General features: G+C 42.9%; 2 protein-coding genes across 6 annotated transcripts; both read left to right on the top strand.

Moving 5' to 3' along the window:
* Positions 1–185: 185 nt before the first annotated feature.
* Positions 186–10,547, top strand: LOC131468955 (PHD finger protein 20-like). 3 transcript variants are annotated; one of them, XM_058643674.1, is made up of 18 exons: positions 186–274; positions 1,415–1,494; positions 1,618–1,789; positions 2,574–2,658; positions 2,924–2,997; positions 3,088–3,328; positions 3,976–4,059; positions 4,172–4,231; positions 4,909–5,095; positions 5,211–5,320; positions 5,422–5,547; positions 6,383–6,487; positions 6,565–6,707; positions 6,805–6,904; positions 7,494–7,689; positions 7,772–7,958; positions 8,761–9,037; positions 9,613–10,547. In XM_058643674.1, the coding sequence occupies exons 1-18, from the start codon at positions 248–250 to the stop codon at positions 9,747–9,749; spliced, it is 2,391 nt and encodes a 796-aa protein (XP_058499657.1). In that variant the 5' UTR covers positions 186–247; the 3' UTR covers positions 9,750–10,547. The 3 variants fall into 3 exon arrangements, with proteins under 3 accessions (XP_058499657.1, XP_058499659.1, XP_058499656.1); XM_058643676.1 differs by having other exon boundaries at positions 5,419–5,538; XM_058643673.1 differs by having other exon boundaries at positions 5,419–5,547.
* A 538-nt stretch (positions 10,548–11,085) lies between these two features.
* Positions 11,086–20,693, top strand: LOC131468956 (protein NDRG3-like). 3 transcript variants are annotated; one of them, XM_058643677.1, is made up of 17 exons: positions 11,086–11,261; positions 12,981–13,081; positions 13,385–13,417; positions 14,177–14,282; positions 14,381–14,501; positions 14,601–14,663; positions 14,795–14,855; positions 15,188–15,274; positions 15,699–15,755; positions 16,154–16,257; positions 17,220–17,285; positions 17,902–17,953; positions 18,256–18,303; positions 18,441–18,476; positions 18,583–18,634; positions 19,014–19,052; positions 19,415–20,693. In XM_058643677.1, exons 2-17 carry the CDS (start codon positions 13,022–13,024, stop codon positions 19,561–19,563), a joined length of 1,134 nt encoding a protein of 377 aa, XP_058499660.1. In that variant the 5' UTR covers positions 11,086–11,261; positions 12,981–13,021; the 3' UTR covers positions 19,564–20,693. The 3 variants fall into 3 exon arrangements, with proteins under 3 accessions (XP_058499660.1, XP_058499661.1, XP_058499662.1); XM_058643678.1 differs by having other exon boundaries at positions 11,086–11,289; XM_058643679.1 differs by lacking the exon at positions 19,014–19,052 and having other exon boundaries at positions 11,088–11,261.
* The last annotated feature ends 46 nt before the right edge of the window (positions 20,694–20,739 follow it).

The following is a 20,739-nucleotide window of genomic DNA, read 5'->3' as shown; positions in this document are numbered from 1 at the left end:
TTTTATAATAAACAATCATTAAAAACATGTGTTTTAGAATAAATAATCATCAAAAACATGTCTTTTAGAATAAATAATCATTAAAAACGTGTTAATCATCGTCGGCGTCATCAGAGGAGAACTAACGTGATGACGTCATGAAAACAAACACCTCCGCTGTGTCAGATGACACAAACACTTCCAGCTGGTGGTCGGTCAGTGTGCGCGCGCATGCGCGGTGCGGTCGGTTCGTCAGTATGAAGAGTGAATGGTAGCAGTGTCTGCTGCAGCAGAGGTAAATAAAAACATCTTTGCTTTTCCTTCACCTGCTCTGTGACGTCACAGCGGTGACGGATGAGTGAGCGCGCAGGTTCTCGCCTCCGCCTCGCGACATCAAACACAAAACTTTAATGTGCCGCCGCTGCAGCAGCTGCTCAGCTCAGGCTAGCTGTTAGCCGCGTTAGCTTGTGTACTGACACTGAATGGAGAGGAGACACGGCTCCGTTTAACAACACACACGAGCTCAGCGGCTTCTGCGCATGCGCACCACACTAACGTCCACCTGTAACAACAGTGCGCAGTGTTTGTGTCTTTGTATGTGACGCTAACACAGTTAGCAGCGTTAGCATGTTAGCTACTGTCAAAAATCTCCGAGTTGCTCCGGAGGGGGCGGGGCGAGTTTTTGTTTCGGTTTTGACTGACAGTAGAAGCGTCCAATGACAAGTGGGAACGAGCGGCCCACGAGCCAATCGGAGTGTATGACAGAGAGTGCTGACACAGCAGATGAGAGGAGGCGTTTTCTGCAGCTGACGTGGAAAATTCACTTCATTTTCAAAACAAAATCATCTAAAAGAAAATAATGTTAAAGGTCCAGTGTGGATCTACTACCTATTGTTATTATTATTATTATTATTATTATTATTATTACAACAATTCTTATTATAATTTTGATCACCGTACATGGAGAAGAGATAATATTTCACTTAAATAACTAGTTTTACTTTGACATGCCACAAGGGGCAGCTATATCTTTCGTGTCTTTCCAGGACCTTTCACAAGAAATATTCTGAATGCTTGGTAACATGAACCACTCACTCTCCCACAACAAACCCCATAGAGAAAATCAGTGATTTTAGCTCGTGGGGACACAGGAGCTGCTGGTCTACTGCTGCCTTGTGTGGTCACTTTGTGTCACAGGTAAATCCAAACAAAGGTTTTTAAACACAAAATTAAAAAAAATTCAACATTTGAACTTAGTGATGGAGGCAGCAGTGGCTCAACAACTCCTGTGTGCTGTGATGTTAACATCACTGATTTTCTCTATGGACTTTGGTGTGGGAGAGTGAGTGGTTTACAAACTTCAGTTTCCTGTGGAAAAAGTCTGTTTAACAGTGAGATAAAGACGTGAATATTATATTTTTCTGTGTGTGTGCAGATGAAGACCCCTCCTGACAGGGCAGGAATCATATTTGAGGTTGGAGCACAGGTGGAAGCCCGAGATCGACAGAAGACCTGGTCTGAACTATTAAACCTCACACACAGATATTTTCTTATTTGGTTTTTACCTCTGTGGTGTCTCTCTTGTCTTTCACTCCTTCACAGAGTTCTGTGCTGTTGTTGTTGTTTTTTTCATCGCAGGTACCCTGCTACGATTGAAAAGATCGATTTTGACAAAGAGCGAGTCCTGATCCACTACCGTCAGTGGAGCCGTCGGCACAATGAGTGGTTTCACTGGAACTCGCCGTATCTGCGGCCGCTGGAACGTGTCAGTCTGAGGAGACAAGGCCGCAATCCTCCAAACTCTCAACCGGTACGTCCTTATGTCCTTATGTCCTCATGTCCTCATGTCCTTACGTCCTTACATCCTTTACGTCCTTACGTCCTTATGTCCTTACGTCTTTACGTCCTTACGCTGACACAGAAACATTTTCTTATTCTTAATCACTGATGTTAGATGTCTAACAACAGATTTCACCCACTTAACCAAAGTAACTAATAAAGTCTGCATCAGCTACGACATCTTCAGCACGCACACTGTAACACTGTAACACTGTAAATTTCCCCACTGTAGGCCAAATAAAGGGCTATCTTATCTTATCTTGAACATGTTCACGTCTTTATCTCACTGTTAGACAGACTTTTCCAACAGGAAACGGTAGGTGAAACAAAAAGTGACTTGTTGTACTCACATTAAGGTGTACAACACATGCATTACCAAAAAATGTACAATATATAAAGACATTAACACTAATACTACAAAAAATTAGTTAAAATAGAATGTGTACATTGTAGACAGTTTGCAGAATATACACAGTATGGGCTTGATATTTACTGTATAAATAAACGAAGGTTGAACATGAACAAGTATGAGTATATTGCACTTATGTAAATTTACAGAATATTGCATGTGCCTTCTTAACATGTCGTAGATTTTATTAGCTGAGTCTTTTGGCTTGAAACAGTTTTTCCTTGTGTCTCTGTTCTGGGCAGCAGGGGGCGCTCACAGCACAGTCAGCTCTGGTTATGTGTTAAAAAGCTGAACCATCCGTTAATAACCGACACGTCCACCTCCGTCTCCTCTCTCTGTGTCTCAGATGTTTGTCTCTGGGACAAAGGTCCTGGCCTGTTGGACCGACTGTCGTTTCTACCCGGCCAAAATCCTGCGGGTCAACAAAGACGGTGAGACTCACCTCGACCTTTGACACCTGACGGGTCACTGCGTTCCTGTGTGTTCTAATGTGTGATCACACCAAATGTCACGCTATGAAATTACTTCAAGTGTTTATGCAAAGATGCAGTAACAGTAATCTGACAAATCTCTGCTTTTGAACTGATTCACAAACTCCAAACCAAACCAAAAATGTGTGAATGCATCTTTATTCCCTGAACAGCATGTTGACTGTGTGTGTGTGTGTGTGTGTGTGTGTGTGTGTGTGTGTGTCAGACTCGTACACAGTGCGCTTCTATGACGGCGTGGTCAGGACTGTGAAGCCCACCAAGGTCAAACCTTTCCAGGAAGTAAGAAATACTCATCCTCTGATTGGCTCCAAATAAATAAACCACACCTCCTGTTGATGCTCAGAGTTCTTCTCTTTTTTACGGAAACAGAAATCAAAGTCGGAGAAGAGTGCCGTGGGAAGCGAGGGATGGGAGGAAGGAGAGAGTGAGGAGGAGCATGAGGAAGACGGAGGACAAGGAGAGGAAAGACAGGGGGAGAAGAAGGAGGAGGAGATGGAGGAGAAGGTCACATCAGAGAAGGAAGGAGCAGCAGAAGGAGAAGAGGAGGAGAGGAAGAGGACGCCAGAAACTTCATCCTCTCATCCACCAGCAAAGCAGAAAACAGATGACAGTAAGTCACATGATCTGTTTGAAAACATGCAAATCTGGTGGATGTATAGAATGGCTCATTATTTGGCCGTCAGTCCCTTGGAGGATTTACAAAGGAGCTCATTATTTGGCATCCAGTGTCTTGTTGGATTTACAGAGGAGCTCATTATTTGGCAGTCAGTTTGTTGGTGGATGTATAGAATGGCTCATTATTTGGCAGTCGGTCTGTTGGTGGATGTATAGAATGGCTCATTATTTGGCAGTCAGTCTGTTGGTGTATGTCTGGTCATTACGTTAAAAGGCTGTTGCATTGATAAACATTGTATTTATTGTATTGAAAATATTAACATTAGATACATTGATTAGAAAATTCATGAAATTGACAAAATTGTATTGTAAATTTGTAATTGTAAAAAAGTCACTTAACACTTCTTTAATAATATTTGTGTTAAAGCAGAATTTGACCATATTTATAGTCAATGTGAAAGTGACACAAATTTCAGTTTCAGGCTCTCTGTCCTTTTTTAACCATGACCTTTACCCTTTCATTAAAAAGGTTGTTGTTTTTTATTCTCCACCGTCTTCATCATAACAGTGTCGAGTGTTACCCGTGTCCTCTCAGTATCACACACACACACACCTCTGTTAACACACCGCTTCTCTGTCCAGATAAAAGCAGCGGAGCACAGAATCAGCCGATCACAGCTGACTCCGCCCAGTCGACTGCTTTTAACTCTGCCCACATCAACAGAGGTGAACCTGAGTTAGGAAATTCAGCTGTGACACGTGTGTGGTCACAATAACAAAACTGTTACTGTTATTTATTTGTTTATTTATCAGGTAAATGTTTCTCTCTCTTCCCCAGACGTTCTTTTGGAGCGACAAGTTCACCTGCCGACCACGCACAAATTCAGCAGAGAGCCGTGTGAGTGCAGACACACTCACACACACGTTCGACATTCATGCCTTGAGGGGACATTGCATTCACTTGCATTCATTTCCTGGAGACTTACTCTAACCTTAACCACAATTACTACTGGCCTAATCCTAATCCTAACCCTAACCTCAACCTAACCTTAAAACATATCTTCACCCTAAAATGTAGTCATTTACCTTATGGGGACTTGCTTTTTGTCCCCACAAGGAAGACAAGTCCCCATAATGTGACTGTGTAAACAGGTTTCGGTCCCCACAACATTAGTAACCTGGACACACACACACACGCTGGTTTTGCATGCTTTGTGTGGACACTCGCAGACATAACGCATTCCCTAGCTCCTTCCCCTAACTTTAACCATCAGAATTAAAAGCCTAACCGTTGCCTTAAATCCCACAACTTAAGACCAGCCAACATGTCCTCAGATAGGTTTACTTGACAATTAGTCCACACAGCCTACAAAAGACGTCCACTCACCAAAACCAGTTAACCTTAACCACAACCACAATTCAAATCTTAGTCCTTAACTTCACCAGTTCCTCAAAAAGGAGGTTCTTTCTGCCTCGTTAGAACCAGGTTTTGGTCTCCTTGAGTTCTGGTCCTGACAAGGTCAAAGACACACACACACACACACACACACTCACTGTCCGTCCGTCCTCTCTTAGTGTACAGAGTCATTAAGAACCAGCCTCCTCCCATCCTCTCCATTGAGTTGGACCACAATCCGTTCAAGTGTCCGGCGCCGGACTGTACCAAGTCTTTCAGGAAGGCGAGTCTGCTTCACTACCACATCAAGTATTACCACTCTGACCAGCAGCTGGACGAGAGAGGCGGCGAGGAAGAGGCACCGAGGTACACTCACCCTGAAACCTAAAGCCTTGAAACTGTGAGGGACAGACTGACATGTCCTCACACACACACACACACACACACACACACACACTCACCCTGACTGTGGTCGTTGCAGGAGGAAGCGGTCGTCGTCTGAAGGAGGTGATCAGGCGTCAGAGAGGAAGCATGAGAACCAAAGTATCGTCTGTCATCATGACGACACGGAGCAAAGCATCATGGGAACAGGTAGGACACACACACACACACACACACACACACACACAGGTGTTTGACTCAGGTTAGAGTCACCAACATGTCTGTCTGTCTCTGTCTGCGTCTGCCAGCAGAGGTAAAGAAGGATGTGGGGAGGGACAGGAGTGGAGGACAGAACAGGAAGGAGAGGAAGAACTTCCTGAGGGTCAAACTAAAGAAGAAGAAAAAGAAGAAGAAGAAGAAAAAGAAAAGTCAGTCTGGTGAGACACACACACACACGTCAGATTAGAGGAACAAGATGCAGTACCCACTAGAGGCACTAGACCCACTTTCATGATCTGGAATAATCTCGCCACATTTTTATTTACAAAATACAAATACAGTCGTTTAATATGGTTGTGTTTTAGAGTGGATGAACAGAAACTGAGACTTTTATTTTGAAAACTCTAAGGGTGTTTTTAGGCATGGCTGAACAGAAACTGAGTCTTTTATTTTTGAAAATTGTGGGGTTATGCTTTATCTTGGACAAACAGAATGTAAGACTTTTACTTTGAAAACTGCAGTGTTGGCATTTAATGTGGATGAACAGAAACTGAGACTTTTATTTTGAAAACTCTCGGGCATTTTGAGGTGTGGTGGAACAGAAATTGAGACTTTTATTTTGAAAATTGCTGGGTTGTGTTATAGCGTGAATCAGCAGAATTTGTGGCTTTTACTTTGAAAATTACAGGGTTGTATTTTAGTGTGGATGAGAATATTATTTTGAAAATTTTGGGGTTGTCTATTAGCGCAAATGAACCGTATTGGAGACTTTTAATTTGAAAACTGCAGGGTTGTATTTTAGCGTGGATGACCAGGAGACTTTTATTTTGAATTATCTTTATATCCTGTTGTTCTGTTCATCGGTCACTCATCATTTCAAACTAAAGTAAACCTCGACTGAAACAACGTTACAGATACAGTGTTTGGCTGCTGGCAGAAGGGGACTTATGCCCCGCCCTGCCTCGCCCCACCCCACCCTGACACGCCCCGTCATCTTTAGAGTTACCGGATCTATCTCCTTCCTGTTACATGTCCCCTCTTCTGTGTTGTCAGGACTTGGCAGCAGTGACGATGAGAACGCGAACAAACCTCCGATTGCTGTGAAGCTTTCCCCCAGACCTGACGACACGCAGCCACAAGGTGGCGACACAAACAGATGTGAGTGTTGATTTACTGCAGACGTGCGTATCAAACTTTCAAAGAGACTCGTCTCAAACGTCTGTCTCTCGTTTCAGTCGACGAAGGCAGCGACTGGTCGACGCTCACGGCAGAGAGCGGCGAGGACACGCCCTCTTGGCCTGTAGCTATGGACACAGACGAGTGTGAGGTGGTGAGGTGTGTGTGTGAGGTGAACGAGGAGAACGATTTCATGATCCAGGTAAAGACCACGCCCACTTCTGATGCAAACACAATCAGACATACAGAAAGCATTTCCTTCATTAAAGGTATGTGTGCGTGTGTGTGTGTGTCTGCAGTGCGAGTCATGTCTGTCTTGGCAGCACGGAACCTGTATGGGATTATATGAAGACAACGTCCCTCACAACTACATCTGTTACTACTGCAGACACACTGCAGGTGAGACATGACTGCACTAATCCCAACCATTCATGTTCCTGGGTTTAATCCTAAATATAAAAATGTATGTTCCCAGGTTTAATCCTGTTTTAAATAATCCAAGTTTCCAGGTTTTATTCCTGAATTTAAAAAATCATGTTCCTGGGTTTCATCCTGCACTCAAGAATCCATGTTCTGGACTTTAATCTTGAATTTTAAAATACCTTTTTCCTATTTTTATTCCTAATTTTGAAATTCCAGGTTTCTTCCTGAATTTAAAAATCCACGTTCCTGGGTTTCATCCTGGAGTCAAGAATCCATGTTCTGGACTTTAATCTTGAATTTGAAATTACCTGTTCCCAGGTGTAATCCTAATTCTTGAAGTTCCAGGTTTAATCCTGAATGTATAAATCTATGTTGCAGATTTTAATTCTGGAATTGTAAATGAATGGTCCAATGTTTAATCCTGAATATGAAAATCCTGTTTTTTTAGGTTTAATCCTGAATTTAAATAATCCATTTTAGATTTGAATCCTGAATTTAAAGAATCCATGTTCCTTGGTTGAGTCCATGGTTTTCCATTGATATTTTTTTTTCCACGGTCTTCCAGGTTGGAGGCGGTCCCTGTGCCTGCGATCGGAGCCTGATTTGCTGATATCTGGTCACATGTTCGGGCTGTCGTGTGTGAAGGAGAACTACTCTGAGATGAACTCGTCAAAGATCACACACACAAACCGTCTGATGTCTCACACTCACGGTCTCAGTCAGGTCCTCAGTGGACTGCAGCTGAAGATCAGCCTCTTACAGTGAGTTTGTTTCATCTTTGACTCGTTCACGTTCAGGTGTTTGTGTGTTTACTCTTTGTTTGTTTGTCCACTGTCCACGCAGCTCTCCGTCCCACCCTGATCTAAAACTGTGGAGGTTACCATGGAGATGGGAAGAGGAACCCAGACTGACATCCAGCCCAGCAGGAGAACCGGCTCTCAGTTATGTCAGCAGCGAGCACTGCTACCAGAAGCCTGGAGCATCATGGGAAAAAACAGAGGAGACACAGGAAGACAACAGTGGACACAAGGTAACAGCTGAGCACATCGGTGTATAGATCAACGTAAACTGCAGGGTTGTTTTTATGGATGAACAGAAACTTTTACTTTGAAAACTACAGGGTTGTATTTTAGTGTGGATGAATAGAAACAGAAATTTTATTTTGGAAACTACAGGGTTGTATTTTAGTGTGGATGAAAAGAAACCTTTATTTTGGAAACTACAGGTTTGTACTTTAGTATGGATGCACAGAAACTTTTATTTTGGAAACTACAGGGTTGTATTTTAGTGTGGATGAACAGAAACAGACATTTCGTTTTGAAAACTACAGGGTTGTACTTTAGTGTGGATGAACAGAAACGTTTATTTTGGAAACTACAGTGCTGTGTTTTAGTGTAGATAAACAAAAACTGTGACTATTATGAAAACTACAAGTTTGAATGTATACAGAATGTTCTTATTTGGGAATTTGTAGTGAGCGGTGAATCCAATGTCGCTTACACTTCCTGTCTGTTACTAAGCAACAATGACAGGTCATGTGACGTGTGTTTTTTGTGATGCGTAGCAAAAATGCACATCTGTGTGGTTTTCTGTCTTTAATGTAAACAACAATTATGGTTGTGGGCGGAGCTTAAATGTGTGTGGGTAAATATATATATATATATCTATGAGGTCGTTCAGTGCTGTGAATAAATCAACAGTGGGAGTGAAGTGAAAACAAAGAAGCTGCTCCTCATCTTCGCTGCTGTTGCTATGATACCACTGTGGAACTATTTTTACCTCAGAGTGTGAACGCAGTGAACACACACTAAGCTCTGTGTGTGTGTGTGTAGGACATAAAGACTGAAGATGGCGACAGACACGTGACCGACACGACCGCTGACGATTGCAGAAACATGGCGGCGGCAACCTTCGCAGAGGAGCGCAGCCATGGCGATGCACGCAACGTGAAGACAGAGCGTCACACACACACGGAACACAGGAAACACACACACAGCGGGACACACACACCTGTGACACACGAGTGTGAGCTGAACCTGCTGGAACACGTGGAGTCTCTTCAACAGCAGATCAGTGCGAGGATGGACGTGATAGAGAGAGAGCTAGACGGTAACACACACACACACACACGTCAAACAGACTTTTCCAACAGGAAACTGAAGTTTGTAAACCACTCACTCTCCCACACCAAACCCAAGGTTTGTGTGTGTGATGATTTTAACATCACACACACAGGAGTTGTTGATCCACTGCTGCCTCAATCACTCACTAATTATTTTGTCAAATTTGGCGTGTGAAATCCTGTGTTCAGATTGACCTCAGTGACACAAAGTGACCACACGGGGCAGCAGAGGACCAGCAGCTCCTGTGTCCCTGTGAGCTAAAATCACTGATTTTCACTATTTTGGTGACTTTGGTGTGGGAGAGTGAGTGGTTTACAGCCTTTAGTTTCCTGTGTGGAATCACCAACATCTAATCATAACAATCTCTCCCTCTCTCTACCCCTCTGTCTCTCTCTCTCTCTCTCTCTCCCTCCCTCTCTCTCTACCCCTCTGTCTCTCTCCCTCCCTCTCCCTCTCTCTCCATCCCTCGCCCCCTCTGTCTCTCTGTCTCTCTCCATCCCTCGCCCCCTCTGTCTCTCTGTCTCTCTCTCTCCCTCTCCCCCTCTGTCTCCCTCTCTCCAGTCTTGGAGTCCTGGTCCGACCTCTCAGGCGAGCTGGAGCCTCCCGACCCTTTGTCCCGCCTCCCGGAGCTCAAACAGCGAATCAGGCGGCTGCTGTGTGACCTCTGCACCGTGAGACGCCTGTCGTTCTGTCACTGACACACACCTCCCTCCTTCACCTCTGAGCCCCCTGACCTCTGTGACCTGGGAAGTTACTGACAGAGAGATGGACAAGGCCAGATCACTGACTGTTGTCAGAGAAAACTGTTTCACTGGCAGGACAGCGCCCCCTGTGGTGGTCGCAAAAGAGGACTTTTTTTTTTTATATAAAATGACTGAACAGGAGATTTTTAGTATTTAAATTTCACAAAGGTACAAAAACAAACGCTTCCATCATGATGCCAAGACTGCTTTGATTTTTGATTGATTTTTGTTTAATTTTGTTTCAAAAAGATTTCTGTTGTGTTCTGTGAATCAAGTGTTAGAGCTAAGGCTGAACTTTAGTGCATGCAGCTAACCAGGCTAACAGTCTTCCTGCTGTGCAATAACGTAACCACACTGACATCTGAGCAAACACTTTGTCCCAAATACGTTGTTTCTGTCGCTCGACCGTGTCATTGAAGGGATTTTTTTTGTTTTGCTTTATTTCAGATTCATGTTGAAGCTCATCCTTTAATTTTTAACCAAGCCTTTTTTTTCTCTATGACAAAACATTTTAAAGCTCACGCCACATGGTCGTTCTCTGACACGACAAACACAAAAACAGGCTTGTGTGTAAATATTCTTTTTTATGCGACTGTAAAAAAAAGCTGCAGATTTATTTTGATAGATTAAGACGAGCTTCTGTTTATGAAGCTGCAGGAGAGTTTTAGTGAAGAGTGGAGATTTGTTTAAAGAAAGAGTTGAGATTTGTTGTAAAACTCAAAATATTTCACTGAATTAAATAATAAAAAAATACATTTCTCAAAACGTCACTTTTTTTAATCCTCTGATGCCAAGTCCTGAAGTCATGCATGATATTTAAATCACAATAACAATATTATCGTAATATTTAAGTCATGATAACGATATTATCGTATTATTTAAGTCATGATAACGATATTGCAATGTTTAAGTCACTTTAAGTGTTAAGTGTTTTTAAGTGTATTCAGTGCAACTTAATATTGACTTGCTCCATCCATATTTCACCCTAGGGAGCGCTATAGAGCCCTGCTGCAATGCACGGGCCTGAAAACTGACAATTTCGCATTTTCGCCACACCTGAGTTTTTATGCACGTTGCCTCAAACATGATCACAAAGCCACCAATATAATATAATAATAATCTAAAGGGAAACAGTACCTGCCCTAATTATTTAATTCGTAAAAACAAACGAAACACATGAAAAAAATCTAATAAAGTAAGAAAAAAACGCAGAAAATGATAGAATTTTTCTCATGTAATTTTTGGTCACGTGACCGCGGAAGCAGCGACCTGTTATTTGCGTGGCTCCGCCCTCCGTTACTGTCCGCGTGCAACTGTAGCTCGCACACACACAGAGAGACACTCGCGTCAACAACTTCTCCTGCGTTCACACAGTGAACCGATTAACCAGCGAAACTAACCAGCTAAACTAGTCGTTGGACTAACAGAGGTGGTGAAGTTAGCCTCTGGAGCTGGCGGCTGCTGACGGTGAGTTGCTAACTAACTGCGGCTACCGGTGAGTTTTAATTCATTACTGCCACCATTCGTCAGCTAATGAGCAGCTAACGTTAACTCTATCTCTGTGTGTGTGTTAACAGAGTGAGCTGTGTTAGCAAGATGTTCTCCTTCTGTATGGCGACAGTATATTGGGTTACAGGTGCGCGTGTGTGTGTACGTGCGCGCCATGAGCTCATCCGTAGCAACGGTTGCTAAGGCTGAGCTGTCTGTCTGGTGCTTACATTAGCATCCCAGCTCATTAATTAAGAGGAAGCAGTTCAATGTGAGCTTAGCACCGATTTTAGGTTAGTGTGTGTGTATGTGTGTCTTTGTGAGGACCATGTTTATGAACCACAGGAATAAGGACACTTTGGCTCAGTTTAAAATAATTGTTTTTCTTTGGTTGAGACCTGGTTTTAGGTTTAGAATTAGGGCATGGTTGAGGATTAGGTGATAGTTATGATAGTTAAGGTTCGGGTGTGAGGGTCCTGTGTGTGTTGTTGTGCTTGCTCCCTCTTTAGGACATCTTTTTGTCATAAACTTTGACCTTGTCAGGACCAGTAGTCCTTACGGAGACCAAAACCTGGTCCTAATGAGGCAGAACCTAATTTCTGAGGAACTGGCTAAGATTGTGATTGTGATTAGGTCATGGTTAGGGTTAACCGTTAACTGGTTAGGGTTCAGGTTAATGATGAGGCTTTGTTTAATCTGTTCAAATGAATGGATGTCAATGCAGATTCCTGTGTTTGTGAGTGTGTGAGTGTGTGTGTGTGTGTGAGAGAGAGTGAGTGCATGTGTGTGTGTGTGCGTGTGTGAGTGAGTGTGGGCGATCATCACAGAAACATCCTCAGACCTGCACCTCACTGTTTTCGTCACATGTTAAATTCATCTATTAATCGATTTTAAGGCATGAGCATGAAGACAAAAACATTGTGATTTATTTTTAATCTCCACCCACACACACAGTGTCGTGTCGTGTTGTGTAACACAGTGAGCCTGAGTGATGCTATACTTTCAGGGCCAATATTGATGTCCGGAAGTTAAAAAAAAAATCATTATATTGGCAGATACATAATGTTGGCTCCAGGATCTGAAAACACATAAAAATAACTTTAATGAGGATTCACAGTGTTTTGTATCTGTGGAAAAATCAGTTCAGTTCTGCTCCGACTGTTTCCCTGCACCTGAAATATCCAAAACTCTCCACTGAAACGGAGATGTTGACTGTGAACGTGACGCAATGTGTTCACTGTTTGTAGGTCATTGTAGCTTCACACTCACTTCATCTGTTTGGGTCAAAGCCAAAATCACCCGAGGGAAGGTTCGACATCAACCAGAGAGTCTCACACACACACACACACACACACACACACACACACATACACACACACACACACACATATGACTCTGTATTGATTTCCATTCATTTAGTTCCTGGGAAATGAGGTTCTGCCTCATTAGGACCAGGTTTTATGTCTCCATGAGGACTACTGGTCCTGACAATGTCAGTGTTTATGACAGAAAAAAAAGAGATAACAAATACAAGAACACACACACACACACACACACACACACACACACACACACACACACACACACATAACTGGCTTACTGCCATTGGAGATCACTGACTGTTTCCATTAGATTAAAACACACACACACACACACACAGGAAATATGTCTTATTTTTGTCCCTCACTTGTCTCAAAGGTGTGTCTCACTAAGTTGACGGACAGTACATCAGTGGTCCCATGATGGAGGAGCTTCATGACGTCCAGCTGACTGAGATCAGACCACTGCTGACGGGGCAGGTGAGGGGGTCGGGGCTTAGTCTGGGCCAATCTTCTGTGTTTACATTCATACGTTAACTGTAAACACATGAGGTTGTTTACATTTTGTTTCCTATCGTCCATCAGTCTTTAGTGAACTCAATCAGGAGGTAGTCATATATTGAATAGCCAGCAGGGGGCAGCTCTGCTGTGAGGAGTTCAGATTTATGTGAATCCATGAATGTTTTGGAAAAATTGAATCTCATCCTGGATCAAAACTGAATTCATTCAGTATTATTAATATAGCCATGATTAATCTATTTCTCTGTGTGTGTTTTTCTTCAGAGTGGTAGAAATCTTCAGGATTTTGACTGCCAGGTACGTTCATCACTGTCTCACACTCTATCAACTCCAGAAAGATTTTATCATCATCAAGGTTTTCAGTGGCTCTGTCTGTCTGTCTTTCTGTTTGTGTTTCCACACTGGCCAATATGACCAACAGAGGCTTGTTTTGCGTGAATGGGGTGAAGTCTGCCATCTCATATTGCTTGTTTCTGTTCGAAAGAACTTTTTCACTCTCCCACACCAAAATCCATAGAGAAAACCAGTGATTTTAGCTCGCATGGACACAGGAGCTGCTGGTCCTCTGCTGCCTCATGTGGTCACTTTGTGTCACTGAAGTAAATGTGAATGAAGATTTTAAAATGGCAAAGTGACAAAATAAGACATTTGAACTTAGTGATGGAGGCAGCGGTGGGTCAACAACTCCTGTGTGCAGTGATGTTAAAACCACCGATTTTCTCGATGAGGTTTGGTGTGGGAGTGATTGTGAAGATCCATAAATAAATCTGTCAGTTGATTCGCAGTCAGTTGATCAAATCAGTCTGCGACACCTCTACCTCAGTGTGAAACATATGACGACACCAGGCCGCTGCTGCTGCTTCACATGACACAGCATTGTTCAGTACCAGTGACTCAGCAGATCCATGTCGTTCCACAGTTAGAATGTGGTGCTTTTATGAATGTTATTTTAATCATACATGATTGATCAGTGAGTTTCTTCACGCATGTTCAGAAGGAGGTCGACTCTCTGTGTGTTGTTTACAGTAATGAGAGTTTTTTTTGTTTGTCGCTCAGGAGCACGATGTGGAGACGGCCCACGGCGTCCTGCACGTCACCATGAGAGGCGCCGTGAAGAGCAACCGACCCACAATCCTCACCTACCATGACGTCGGACTGAACCGTGAGCTCACTTCACTCAGAGCTAACACCACAGGTTACCAGGTTACAGCAACCTAAAGTTAGTGTGTTTTTACTGTGTGTGTGTGTGTGTGTGTGTAGACAAGTCATGCTTCAACACCCTGTTCAACTACGAGGACATGCAAGAGGTGACTCAGCATTTCTCAGTTGTGCATGTTGATGCACCAGGACAGCAGGAGAATGCTCCAGTCTTCCCCACAGGGTAACACACACACACACACACACACACACACACACACACACACACACACACACACACACACAAAGACCAGTTATGTATGTCATCTGTGTGTGTGTACAGGTACCAGTATCCCTCCATGGATGAACTGGCTGAGATGCTTCCGTCTGTCCTCACACAGCTACAGTAAGGTTTACACACACAGAAACACACACACTGTGACTAAAATACAAGTGTCATGTTTATCACCTCAATTTAAAGTCTAGCAGGATGAATTCAGCCACACAATTCACTGTGTGTGCGTGTGTGTGTGTCAGTGTACAGACTGTGATTGGGATCGGTGTTGGAGCTGGAGCTTACGTCCTCACCAAACTGGCTGTAAGTAAACAAAGCTGCTGTGATGATGACGGCTGCTCATGTCTGACCATCAACTGCTTTGCTTTTAACTATATTTTAATAAATCTACATATGAAAAAAATAAAATATAGTTAAATAGCTATAACTTGTGATTTGAGTATCTTATGGTAACGTGTAGCTAACATTAGCTAACATCGTGACTCGGGACTTTTCCGATTAGCTGGAACTTTAGAGGGGCGGGGCTTCTAAAAAGATTTTTTTTTTCTTTTAAACAAAAGCAACACATCTAGTGACTTTCTCCTGGTGTTATTAGAGACGTTTGGAGACCGATGTTAAAATGATTGTTGTTTCAGCTGAAGAAGCCAAGTCTGGTGGAGGGTTTACTTCTGATCAACATCGACCCCTGTGCAAAGGGCTGGGTGGACTGGGCTGCCTCCAAGGTAACACACACACACACACACACACACACACACACACACTAATGGCACTTTTCCACTGTACAGTTCCAGCTCATCTCGACTTGGTTTGGGTTTATTTTCCATGACTTCATCGTACCTCCTCAGGTTTAGTTTTCATAGTTTCATAGCTTTCAGAATTTTTAAGTCTTTTTAACTTTGATCTACAGTTGGACATTGAAGTTGTGCTCATGACTCTTCAGTGACGACACTCTCTGACCTTCAGTGACCTTCAGTCTGTTAAATGTCACAGTTTAGTATCAGCTCAGCTGAGCCTCGTCAGAGCAGGACACAGGTTCTGTCTCTGATGGAAGAGAAACCAAAACAAGTCGAGTCGAGCGCCAGAACCTTTTAGGTTGTCGTAAAATCATGTCTCATTCTTTCTCTTGTCTTCTTTTGTTTGTTACAGCTGAGCGGTTTCACAAGTAACCTGGTCGACATCATCATGGGACACCACTTCAGCACTGTGAGACACACAGGCACACACACACACACAGACACACACAGACACACAGACACACACACACACACAGATTTACATAGGGGATGAATATATGCACATTTCATGTCAGTTTCCTTCTGTCACTCAAATGGACACAATTATTAATATTAAAATTTAAGCAGGAATAAAACTTGATTGAGATGAAAATGTCCTGTCAGACAGCTGTACACAGAGCTTATACAACACATTCAAATAATTTAAAATATACATAAACTAATGTGAAATCACATAATCAGAAAGATGTTCAATAAAATGAATAAAGTTATCTTTAAGTAAAACATCTACATTCAAATGTCTCTGCCTCCAGTTCATATTAAATGTTTTAAAGAGTCTGTGACCTGTGACCTGTGACCCGTGTGTAGGAGGAGCTGACAGACAATCAGGAGATCGTCCAGACGTACAGACTGCACGTGTCTCAGGACATTCCTCAGGAAAACCTGGCTCTGTTCTACAACAGCTACGAGAGGTACGACGCCCCCCTGTGGCCAGTCATGTTTTACTTAGGAATCCCCCGACCGGCCTGTTTAGACACATAAATACTTACATATGTATCATATCATTTTTAATGTGTAAATATAAGTGGGTGGAGCCTTCTGTGTGTTATCTACCTTCATGTGAAGAGAAAACACTTTACTAAAAAGTGTCACTAAATACAAGAGAGTCTTAACTAAATCATGACGGCCTTTCGCGGGCCCGACAGGGATGGCCAAAGGGCCGTATGTGGCCCGCGGGCCATGCAATACAACTGTGTTGCTTTTATTTTGAAAAGCCTGACATATGGACGCACGTGTTCCACTGGCCCCCTAAAAGTGTGGGCTCATGTTTAAAAAAGAAAAGTTAATTCCGAATGGCGCGTTTTCAACAAGACATGGACTGCTAAATATTTCTTTACAGGCGTCGGAGGTAACGCCGTGTGTTTGTGGTACACAAGTCGCTGTGTTTCAGGATTACAATCTGAAACGCTACTACGTGACCAAACACGAGGAGAAATACAAGAATTTATCTGATGAAGAGCGTGCAAAGGAGTCAGAGGCAGTCGATATCGAAGACAACGTTAAGAATGATGTCTGTGGTACTTTTCTTCTATAGGAGTTCTCATTATCTTCCTCCCTGTTTATTATCTTATTATCTAACCAGCGACGCTCCGGCACTCGTATGTGAACTTGTCCGGTGTGATTGCAGCCCTCAACAATATTTTCTGTTTCTCATGTGGCCCCATGGGGAAAATAATTGCCCACCCCTGACCTAGAATATGCAGCTCCCCCTGGTGGCACTTGAGAGTAAATCACTAGGACCATACGTTTGTGAGCTCATGTGAAAATGTTAACAACCTTCTCCGTAATTACAGTCTTCACAATTATGTAATAATCCACCAGATTAACTAAGTGTGTGTGTGTGTGTTTGTGTGTGTGTGTGTGTGTGTGTTAGTCGTGAAGATTTACAGATAGAGCGACCTGTTCCTGGTATGAATGAAAACACCGTCGTCACACTCAGGTACCTCTCTTTATTCATTATTGTATTATTATGAGAGAGAGATTTATGCTGACTCATGACTGTGTGTGTGAGAGAGATTTTTGCTGATTCATGACTGTGTGAGAGAGAGAGATTTCTGCTGATTCATGACTGTGTGTGAGACAAATTTTTGCTGACTCATGACTGTGAAAGAGAGATTTCTGCTGACTCATGACTGTGCATGAGAGAAAGATTTCTGCTGACTCATGACTCAGTGTGTGTGATTTGTGCTGGCTCATGACAGTGTGTGGTATTTGTGCTGACTCATGACTGTGTGTGTGATTTGTGCTGACTGATGACTGTGTGTGAGAGAGATGTGTGCTGACTCATGACTCAGTGTGTGTGATTTGTGCTGGCTCATGACTGTGTGGTATTTGTGCTGACTCATGACTGCGAGAGAGAGATTTGTGCTGACTCATGACTCAGTGTGTGATTTGTGCTGGCTCATGACTGCGAGAGAGAGAGAGATCTGTGCTGGCTCATGACTGTGTGTGTGATTTGTGCTGGCTCATGACTGTGTGTGTGATTTGTGCTGGCTCATGACTCTGATTTGTGCTGACTCATAGCTCTGTGTGTGATTTGTGCTGACTCATGTCAGGTGTCCTGCTCTACTGGTGGTTGGAGACTCGTCACCTGCTGTTGATGCAGTGGTGAGTGTGAGCTGTTGTTTATTTAATGACATCATTGTTATCATATGTTTGAGTTTAGATTAAAAACTGAAAACACGCTTTATATCCACATATGTTATTGTTATGATTTATATCCTGATATAAAAGATCAGACTTTTTCATGAACATGTCGTCACAGGAGTTTAAATTAAAAATGGCTGTACGTTGTGAGCGTCCTTGAATTATTAATAACTTTTATAATGAATGAACTCATCTGTTTCCATGACAACAAATACTGTGTCATTGTGATGTCGTTCTATGTGTTTGTGTGTATTCATTTGCAGGTGGAGTGTAACTCCAGACTGAACCCGACCAAAACTACACTGCTCAAGGTGTGTGTCTGTGTGTGTCTGTGTGTGTCTGTGTGTGTGTGTCTGCTCTTTTCTTTTCTCTCATGTTTTCAATAGAACATTTTCTTCTCTTCAGTTGTTTGTTGTCACCTGACCTTGTTGTTGTTTGTCTCTCTAAGATGGCCGACTGTGGAGGACTACCTCAGGTGGTGCAGGTAAGTCTGACTCACTTCCTGTCTCATAATCTAACTGTACTTTACATCCTCGCCTTTGAGACTGTTCCACGCTGATTATTTATGTTGCTTTCTTCTCCGTCCTCAGCCTGGAAAGCTCATCGAGGCCTTCAAGTATTTTGTTCAGGGGATGAGCTACAGTGAGTATCTGTGAGTGAGTGAGTGAATTCACTCACTCACTCACACTGACAAAAAACACTGACAAAAAACTTTTTTATAATGAAAGTCATTCATCATCAAAACCTGATTTATTATGAACTTATTAAGAAATCACTTGAATTAGGTTTGTGTGTCTGTGTGTGTGTGTGTGTGTGTGTGTCTGTGTGTGTGTGTGTGTGTGTGTGTGTGTGCAGCCCTGGTTCACTAACTGTAAGTCACAGTTTGCAGTGTTGATGTCCAGTTGTGTACATGTTTTCTGTGTGTGTGTCTCTGTGTGTCTTCTGTGTATTTTAAATCTACAGTTACTCCTCCTCCTCCTCCTCCTCCCTCTCTTCTTCTCCTTGTCTTTGTCTCCTCCAGTCCCTCATGTTGTGTTAAACCACCTGAGCAGCCAATCAGGTATCAGGATTTACACACACACACACACTCCTTATGTTCATGTCTGCTCCCTCATTGTCTGACCTGTGTGAAATCAATGTGTGTGTGTGTGTGTGTGTGCTCTTGGTTTATCATATTGAATCATTCTACCCCAAATCTTGATTTATAATTACAACCAGTTTTGCTTCTAAAAACTGATTAAATCTAAGAATGAGGCGAGTCTTTGAAAGGCCCCGCCTCCCCGAGCCTTTCAAAGAGCTGTAAATTCCAGCCTTAGACTCATCATCACATTTGAATCTTCACTGTCCATGATTGAAATCTCTTCTGATTGGACAGTGAACTCTCACACACACACACACTCATGTCTCTGTGTCTCCCTCTAGTGCCCTCAGTTGGTATGACCCGGCTGGTTCGCTCCAGAACTCACTCGACCTCCAGTGTCAGCTCCACTGACGGCAGCCGGAGCCGCAGTAACACCAACTCACAGGCAGAGGGCGCCGCCTCTGACGTGACGCCACCGCTCAGCTCGTAGACGTCCACGTAGGACGTCCTCCTCCTTCTTCTTCCTCCATCTTAACTCCTCCTCCTCTCCTGCCGTTTCAGTCGTAAAACGTTCTTCCCGAACCTCGGCGGCCATTTTGGCTCGGGTTTGCGTAGGACACTGATGTGGTTGCCATGGTAACGATGTAGGAGTTAGTCCACAGTTGTTGTTTGTGTTTTGTTTTTTTCTTCACTTCAGGCCTGATCCTTTCTTCTTCTTTATTATTAATGTGCTTTTTTTTGACGGAACAGTTTCACCAAAACACTTTTCTTTTTGTCGTTCACTCCTCTTCCTTCTCTCCCTTTTTTCTCTTCCTTTCTTCTTATCTTTTCCTACTTCCTTCCCCTCCCTCCTACTTTCTCCTCCTTCAGCTCTTCTCTCCCTCCTTATTTCCGTCTACCTCTCCCTCCCCTATTTCCTCCTACCTCTCCTCCTCTTCTTCACTCCATGATTATAAAACTCTCAAACTTCTCGTTAAAGCTATTTGTTTAATATTGAACTAATTAATTTTCTTTGTATTTATTTAGTTTTTACATCAAAGTCGATAAAACTAAGATCAAAGGAACTGATTATTGGTTATTAACGGTAACCAGTACTCACTCATCACAGCTCTGCCGTAACTGTAAATCTCATCTCTTCCGTGGTTTCCATGGTAACGACAGCATGCTGCTCGTGGTGACAACTGTTCAGTGACTGTCGTCGTTCGTGTTAAACAGCAGTAGCTGATGATGTCACTTCCTGCTCCCAGAGCCAATCCCTAAACTGTTAGTTTCCGTGACGACGTATTTATTATTAATTATATCACAGATTGACGAGCCGTGGGCATGTGACGTCGTGCACACGTGCGCTCAGAGGACGATGCTGCCCCCTGCTGGACGACTTTAGGAACAGAGAAGGAAATAAATATTGATTTGATGTTTATTCGTAAACAAAAAAAAGTAACTCCCCCCCCCCCCCGAATCATAAAATGCTTGAGAAATGTTTAAATATTTCTGCGTTTGATTGTTTAGGAACTTTAACTGTAAATCTGCTTCTGCTCAGTATTTATTCAGACGTTTGTTGTTTTTGACTTTTAATGGAAACAGTTTGTTATTAAATAAAGTTTGTGATCTATAACCAGGTTTTTTTTTAATGTCTTACTTTACAGACGAAACAATACGACATGAA

The sequence above is a fragment of the Solea solea genome, chromosome 11 (genome assembly GCF_958295425.1).
Source record: "Solea solea chromosome 11, fSolSol10.1, whole genome shotgun sequence".
Lineage (NCBI taxonomy): Eukaryota > Metazoa > Chordata > Actinopteri > Pleuronectiformes > Soleidae > Solea > Solea solea.
Note: the sequence above shows the minus strand (reverse complement) of the source record. Positions and strands in the feature narration are given on the sequence as shown.